This window comes from Nicotiana tomentosiformis, chromosome 2 (genome assembly GCF_000390325.3).
Source record: "Nicotiana tomentosiformis chromosome 2, ASM39032v3, whole genome shotgun sequence".
In the NCBI taxonomy this organism is placed as follows: Eukaryota; Viridiplantae; Streptophyta; class Magnoliopsida; order Solanales; family Solanaceae; genus Nicotiana; species Nicotiana tomentosiformis.
This window is the reverse complement of record NC_090813.1, coordinates 189875443-189884157: the sequence shown is the minus strand read 5'-3', so window position 1 is coordinate 189884157 and position 8715 is coordinate 189875443. Positions and strand designations below refer to the sequence as shown.

The window sequence follows — 8715 nt, the reverse complement described above, 5'->3', positions numbered from 1 at the left end:
TAGTACAATCCACAGATGTTGTTCATGCTTCTGTCGATTGCGTGAGTAAATCAAAATATCATTGTTGAAGACGATCACAAAAGAATCTAGATAGAGTTTAAACACCGGATTCATGAAATCCATAAAGGTTAGTGGGGCATTAGTCAAGCCAAATGACATCACTAAGAACTCATAGTGACCATACCGAGTCCGAAAAAATATTTAAGGGATAACGGATGCCCTAATCATCAACTGACGGTAGCCAGATCTCAAGTCATTCTTGGAAAACACCTTGGCACCCTAAAGCTGGTCAAATAAGTCATCAATCCTCGGCAACGAATACTTGTTCTTGATAGTGACTTTTTTCAACTGTCGATAGTCTATACACATCCTCATTGTCCCATCCTTCTTATTCTTCTTCACAAGAAACAACAGTGCATCCCACGGTGAGACACTCGATCTAATGAATCCCTTATCAAGCAAATCCTACAATTGCTCCTTTAATTCTTTCAACTCAACTGGGGCCATACAGTATGGTGCCGTAGAAATGGGCTGAGTGCCCAGAACCAAGTCAATGTAGGAAACACCTATGGAAAAACCATAAAATTTGAAGAAGTCGATATCTAGGTCAGGTGGCATCCCCACAAAATTTGTAGGAAACACCTCTGGAAACTTGCGCATTACTGGTACCGAATCCATGGAAGAAACCTCTGCACTAGGATCATATATATCAACAAAATATACCAGACACCCCTTCTTGATCATACGCCGAGCATTCACATAAGAAATGTCCATGCTAGTGGAATGACCAGGAGTCCCTCTCCACTGTAATCGAGGAAACCCTAGCGTAGCTAATGTCACGGTCTTGGCATGACAATCCAAGATAGCATGATATGGTGATAACCAGTCCATGCCCAACATAACATCAAATTCTACCATGCTAAGTATAAAAAGATCTACCCTAGTCTCACAATCCCTAATAGAGACTAAAAATAAACGATAAACACGGTCTACCATAATAGAATCTCTCACATACGTAGACACATAAACAAGAGCACTCAAAGAATCACGAGAAACATTTAGATATAAACCAAAATAGGATGACACGTAGGAATAAGTAGATCCCATATCAAATAAAACTGATGCATCTCTATGGAAAACTAGAACAATACATATGATGACCGCATCAAATGACTCTGCCTCGGATCTAGCTGGAAATGCATAAAAATGGGGTTGAACCCCACCATTCTGACCTATACCTCTCGGATCTAGCTGGAAATGCATAAAAATGCCTCTCGCTGGCTTACCTCCACCTCTCATGGGTTGACCACCACCTCGAGCTTCCTGTCCCCCGCCTCTAACTAGCCGAGCGTGCGGTGGAGCAACTGGTGCCAGAACTATGGCACGAGTACCCTGCCGTAGCATGCTGCTATATGATCTTGGGCAAAACCTCGGGATGTGCCTTGAATCTCCACAAGTATAACAATTCCTCGGCTGCTATGACTGGTAACCTTGGAACTGACCCAGTCGACCTGAATAACCACGCCGATAACTCTGAAGTAGAGGTTCACTGACCAGAGCTAAAGGTGCGATGTAGGCTAGCTGCTCAGGATGAGACCCATAAGAACTATGACTACCCGAAGCACAGTGAGATACCTGAAGCGCTGACTAAATCAGCCTGGGAGGATGGCCTCTACCAAATGAACCCCTTCCTCCAGATGAGGCACCAACTAAACTACCAAAATGATGAGGACTTTTATCAGATACCACCTCCCTACCCTAACATGAATCCTCTCGATCCGTCTAGCAATCTCTACAACCCGCTGGAAAAGAATATCATCCCTAATCTCCTTGGTCATCTGTAGTCTAATACCAAAAGTAAGGCCATCAATGAATCTCCTCACCCTATCTCTCTCAGTAGGGAGCAAGACAACTGCACTACGAGATAAATCTACAAATCTAATCTTGTACATGGTAACAATCATGCTACCCTACTGGAGGCACTTAAACCGGGTGTGATACTTCTCTCTCAGAGTAACATGGATGAACTTCTCCAAGTTTGAGGTCACGAGTAGCTTCATTTGGTGTATTATGACTTTCTTGTATCGTTGGTTTTGGTTTTCGAGTGGTTTAGGATTGATTTGGAAGAATGATTCTCAACTAGAAAGTTTTAAGTTGGAATAGCTAACAAGTTTGACTTTTGCATATTTGATCTATGATCGGAGTTTTGATAGTTCTGTTAGGTCCGGATGGTGATTTATACTTAGAAGTATGCCCAAAATTAGATTCGGAGGTTCCTAGGTTGATTTGTCACTTTTTGACGAAAATAGGCAATTTGAATGTAGTTTGACTTTGGTTTGACTTTATGGATATTGGGTTCAAATATTGGTTTAGAGACTTGGAATAGGTCCATTTTATCATTTGGAACTTGTCTGCGCAATATGGTGTCATTCTGAGTTGGTTTTGATAGGAATCGAACGCTTGGTTGTGATTCTTGTGTTTCTTGAGTTTCATTATAATTTTTATGTGTTTTGATGTCCGATTCGTGGTTCCATTATTATTTTGGTGTTTTGAGCTCGCGAATGTTTTCGTATGATATTTTTAGACTTGTTTGGATTTTTGGTGTGGAGCCCCAGGGGCTTAGGTATGTTTCGGATGCGTTTCGGGTTGTTTGAGTTTTGCTGGTTCTTAGCTAGTGCCTCAGGTCTCGCAAATGGGAGACCTTGTTCGCATTTGCGGAACCCGTTTTTGTGAGGTGGTCACCACATTTGCAAGGTTTAACTGGCTTTGCATTTGTAAATCTAGAGTCGCTTTCGATATGCTTTTGGGGGCTGGCTGGTCACTTTTGCGACCATAATGGTTGCTTTTGCGGTGGACATATGCGCATTGGGGAATCACATTTTCGACCAAGATTTAGCTTTTGCTAAGTAGTCTGAGTTCGCATTTGCGAACATTATGTCGCTTTTGCAACATTTTCAGAGCTGCTCAGTGGTCGCTTTTGCGATCCTTTTTCCACATTTGCAAACCCTACATCGCAAATGCTCCATCTGTAACCTGTTTATCGGTGGGTATTTCGAGAGTTAGTCTCATTGTATCATATTTTGAGCCCTAGACTCGGTGGGAGGAAATTTTTAGTAGAGATTTTCATACCAAACTATTGGGTAAATGATTATGACCCATTTTTTATTGCATAACATGATTGTTTATGAGATTTACATCTAAATCCATGGGATTTGAACGACATTTTTGGGGAATTTTGACTATGTTTTAAAAAATAAAAATTTGAGATTTGATAGTTGAATAAGACTCGGATTTGAAAAACAAACACATATTTTGTCTCGTGGGGCTATGGGTAATCAAGATCTACCCCTTGACTCGGGTTTTGATCGGACAAGCCCGGTGTTGACTTTTTAGAAATTGTGTAAAGATCTTAACTTTTTTAATCTAAATTGGTTTCTCTTGCATTTTTTGATATTATTAAGTCATTTTTGGTTAGATTTGAGACATGCAGAGGTAAATTTTAAAGGAAAAGCTATTTTTCGAGTGTTGATTTGGTCTAATTGAGGTAAGTATCTTGCATAACTTTGCGTGGGGAAATTATTCCCATAGTATTTGGTCTATTTGCATTACTAATACTATGTGAAAAGGCGGTGTACACGAGGTGACGAGTGTGTGCACGAGCTTATGTGTGGTAGTTGACCGAATTAGACTCTTAGGTTATTGTTATGACTTCAATTGAAGTTGTTATTCTAGGAAGCTCATTCATTGTTGATTTACTTTTCGTACTCTTGTGTTATTATTGTTGTTTTTGTACTCATTGTTGTTGAGCCATGGGCTATGTATTGTTGTGGCATTGGTATTATTTTTTGAGAAATATTATGGAACATGGGCACATAGTGCGCAGTTGATTGTTGTGTTGTGATATTGATGCACATTCGGCCACATAAGAATGATGTATATATCTATGCGCATGTAGCGAGATTGGGGGGGGGGTACTTATGCGCGTGGTGCAAGTAAGGGGAAATACTTCATTGTGATGCACACGCTGCGAGATAAGAGGGCTAAAACGCATGGAGCTATTTACGGAAAAATATTTTTAAAAATGTGAAGCTCACGCCGCGTCATAAGGATGATTGTGATATTGATATGTGGCACATCAGAGTGACTCTTGTTTTTATTTTTGTGTTGGAACGGTATGTAACTTCTTGTGTGTGTTATACATTTTACATGATTTGCTGCTTTGTTTCAATGTGATAATCGGTGACTTTGTTATTACTTGATGAATTGGCCGTCAAGATGGTTTTACCTACGTGGAGTTATTATCTCTTGTTTTGTTGAGTTGTTGGTAACATAATGGATTTAAATAAATAAATTGTTATCATGCTTTGCTTTACTTTATTTTGATAAATTCTAAATAAAGAAATTGTTACATGCTTTACTTTATTTGATTTTTTTATAAATTCTAAATAAAGAAACAAGTATCATGTTTTACTTTATTTGATCTTTTAAAAATTCTAAATATAGAAATTGTTATCATGCTTTACTTTATTTGATTTTTGATAAATTATTTTTGAACATTTTATTGGTAATTGACACGGATTCCATATACGTGGTGGCATAAGGTCTATATCATGTAGTTGTGATATTTATTGTGGCATGAAGTCTTTGTCGTGAGAGTGTGACTTATTTTGTGGCACAAGGTCTTTGACGTGCGAAGGTGATTTATAGTGTAGGTACGAGGTGCCATGTGTATAAGATTACTGATTTGTGAATAGTGATTTGAGAATATGTGGTGTGGTACCTCAGGGTGGCTCTTGTTGTAAATTCTGTGTTGGAATGACTTGATGATTTGAGCTGCTATTATTTTCCTCAATTTATTTCACTTGTATTTTTAACTGTGTTTGATTATTTTGCTGTTTTATCACATGTTTACTCTCTGTAGGCATTTATTGACTTTGTTTTCCCTTGTTAGCTTTATACTTATATTCAGCACAAGTGTTTTATGTCTAGTGAATGTCTTGACTTGAATCTCGTCACTACTCTGCCGAGGTTAGTCTTGATACTTACTGAGTACCAAACGTGATGTACTCATACTACACTTCTGCATATTTTTTGCAGATCCGGGTATTGGAGGTAGCGGTTCCAGGCAGTGAGAGCTTTTTTTGTCCGTGAGGATTCAAGGTTGAGCGGCTTTGATTGTCACATTCCCTTAGAGTCCTTTCCTTACAATTATACTTTCAAATTCTTTATCCGAATAGTATTGTATTTTTAGATATTATCTATGTATTCAGTTAGAGTTCATGACTATGTACTACATAGTCTTGGGGATTTGTTGTGATTATCACCAGGTATGCTTGTATCACCTTTTATTTCTGCATTCATATTAAACTCTGCTTCATAATTACATGTTTAATTGGTTTGGCTGTTGTAAGCGACTGACTTACCTAGTTTTAGAGATTAGGTTCCATCACGATCCTTAAGGTGGGATTTTGGGTCGTGACAAGTTGGTATCAGAGCTGTAGGTTCATAGGTCCTACGAGTCATTGATTCACTTTCGAGAGGCTACTAAACTATTAAAAAATTTCACTTCTTTCATTCCTTATCGTGTGGCATTGATTCAGCTTGAAACATATATCTTATATTTCCTTACATCAACTCACATATGTTGTTGCGCACTCAATATCAACTATTCAACGACGGTTTGTGATGGTGTGGATGGTCTACAAGGGGGTTATGGATGCTCGATCATTGTCTTGAGGTGTTGTCCAGATTGAGGAAATGGTTGTGTTGGTAGATCTTTCAGTTGTTCATGTATGGGGTATAGTGGGTCCTTGTATCTGGTTGGTAAGTACGGACTTGTGAGGATTTAATTGATTGCCTAGTTGTTGTGATCATGGTAGATTCACAGGGGATGTTGATTTGAGGCTAGCCGATGGTATTTGAGGTTATGTTTTGTAAGGGGATTCTATTAAGTGGAAGGTATATATTATCATCCGGGGCACTTGATGAAGTTTGCATGACTATCGCGAGGATGAATATGCACTTAGTAGATGATTTAAGGTATCTTATGATTGGTGCTACACGAGCTTATGAAGGGTGGTAATGTGGATCATCAGGTGTTTTGTCCTATGGCTTCGCGCCAAGTAGGGGACTCTGCATTGACGATTAGACTGCATGGTCATGTGTTATACTAGTTTTGGTTTCAGGTATATTTGTGGTTTGGTTACAACTTAAAGGGGGGCCGACTTCGAGGTTAGTGCGGCAAAGGAAATTTGCCGGGTGCATGATGTACTATACTTTTGGAGCATATGTAAAACTTGGAATGATTCGATTGTGATATTCCGTGGATATAGTGTACGAGGAAGAGGGATTCACTCGATCCTTAAAAGGTAGGGTCACTTGTTTAGGTGTTGGTTTGCTAATGAAGCATAAGTCATTTGGCTTGTATTGGTGGTGCATTGGATATTTGGAACAAGGTGGATGACTCTCGAGAAAGTTCTAACGAATTCTAGTTTCGTATGTGGTTCTTGTGGATTCCTGAAATTGTATGTGGCTAAGATTTGGGATTTTCATAGAATAGTGCTGAGACTTGCGGTATTTCTGTATCATCATTAATTCTACATTTAAATGTCATAGAGGTTGGAGAAACAACTTCAGATTCACAGAAGGTCTCTTCAGAGTGGGTATCTCAGTTGCTTATTATTGGGTGTTTCAGAGGAAATACAGTTGTTTATGGGCTTTCAGATAACGTGGTTTGTGCTAGGATATCCTGTGGAGAGCATAGGTTTAGTATCGTAGTGTACTAGCAAGGAGAAGTGTTAACTTGAAGGCATGTCGAGGAGAATTCGAAGAAATGTGTCAGCGTGGTGGTGTTGGGTCAGCATAGTAATAAAGGTAGTTGGTTCCTTTTGTGTGGTGATGATTTACCTGTGTTTTGTGGAAATACTCTTGGGTTTGGTAGCCAGCGTGACTTGGTTGAGTCAGGGAAATTCAGTTTTGATGGCTTGGTTATATGCGTACAGGTTTCGAAGAGTTTTTGATAGTGTCGACCACGACTTGGGCTGGATTTCATCTACCTAAATAAGGAATATGTTATGTGTTATGAATTCTTTTTCTCCTAGAATTCTAGATAGAATGGATGGTTTCAGATGATTAGAAGAATGCTAGCATTATCTGGTACCACTTGAGTAGGGTGCGCACATCAGAAGGCATATTGTGTTTCGACTTGTAGATGCTTGACTGGTATTACGGTATTCGCCTGGTTGATCGACTGCTGATATTCAGATTTTGCTATGCGGCACGAATGAATGATGGAAGTGTTTCTCGTGGGATGATCATGTAAGAGGAATGTGTTAGTCATTTGAGTAGTGTAGTTGAGATCAGGTATCGAGATTCTGGTATTCTAGGGATTTGAAGACTAAGAGGGTTCTCAGAGGCATATTGTTCCATGGTTGTGAATAGTGAAGGTATGTTAAGAGGTTGATAGCTGATTGTGTGTGCTATGGATAGGTAATTGTGGGATTTACATAGGTTATCTACCTATTTTGGGAGGATCGAAATTAATTTGGAGGCCACTAGTAGGCCTAATGAAAATGTGTATTCTTCATCTGGTCGGATTTGTTTACTCAGCACAACTATTGTGGAGGGGTGTGTCACTAGTAGGGGTTGATCTTATTTATGTCTTTGATATGTTCCATGTGCTACTCTTCTGTGCCACAATGGGTTGTGAGACTGTTGACTATTTACACACATGATACGGTTCAGTTTGGGCCTTTTGGCAAAATTTGAGCGAGATGGTTCTTGGGGTGTTGGATGGTTGGTGGAGCCTTCGTTATGGTCATCCTGTTGGTGGTATTTAGTGATATCCATTTCTCCTTGGTTATGGTCATGTGCTTCGTGTGTTTGTTGATTGGTACGTATATGGTTGTTGATTGTGAGTGTCATTGCTCTAGGTAATCCATGTGGACCGGTATTTGGATTGGGTCATGCATCACAACGAAGTTATGTTGGGATGTGATCCCTTGTACTTATTTTGTGTGCTTGTTTATGTTATGACCCAAAATCCCACCTTAAGGATCGTGATGACACCTAGTTCCTTGGACTAGGTAAGCCTAACACATATTGAGCTATTAACAGATTAAAACCATTTAGCTATTAAATACAACTAATAAGTGACATAAAATAACTGAAAATGAACAATAGTTATACTTTCCCAGAACCGGTAGTACGGAGTCACAAGAGTACACTAGAAATCATTAAATATAACATTGTTTAGAAATAAAGTAAACAGTAATAAAGCACAATGGACGGTGACTCCGAGGCCTGCGAGTGGACATGAAGGTATACCTTGAAGTCTCCATAATAACTCTGATAAGCAGCTCGCTAATGTCCAACTGGCTATGAGGTACCTGGATCTGCACAAAAATGTGCAGAAGCGTAGCATGAGTACACTATAGTGGTACCCAATAAGTATCAAGACTAACCTCGGTGGAGTAGTGACGAGGTTCAAGTCAAGACACTCACTAATCAAATAACCTGTGCAAAATATCAATATAAATCTAACAACGAAAAAAAAACAAAGTAAATAAATGGCAACAAAGGGTAATCATGTGATAAAATAGCAAAAAAATAAAATAATCAAAGCACAGTTAAAATACAAGTGAAAGCAATTAAGGGAAAACAACGACAGTTCTAATCATCAAACCGTTCTGACACAAGATTTACAACAAGACTCAC

General features: G+C 39.1%; 1 protein-coding gene across 1 annotated transcript; it reads right to left on the bottom strand.

The window, feature by feature from the left end:
* Window positions 1–465: 465 nt before the first annotated feature.
* LOC138906283 (uncharacterized) lies at window positions 466–1404 on the bottom strand. The gene has a single exon (XM_070194818.1). The coding sequence runs from the start codon at window positions 1402–1404 to the stop codon at window positions 466–468; it is 939 nt and encodes a 312-aa protein (XP_070050919.1).
* Window positions 1405–8715: the final 7311 nt, after the last annotated feature.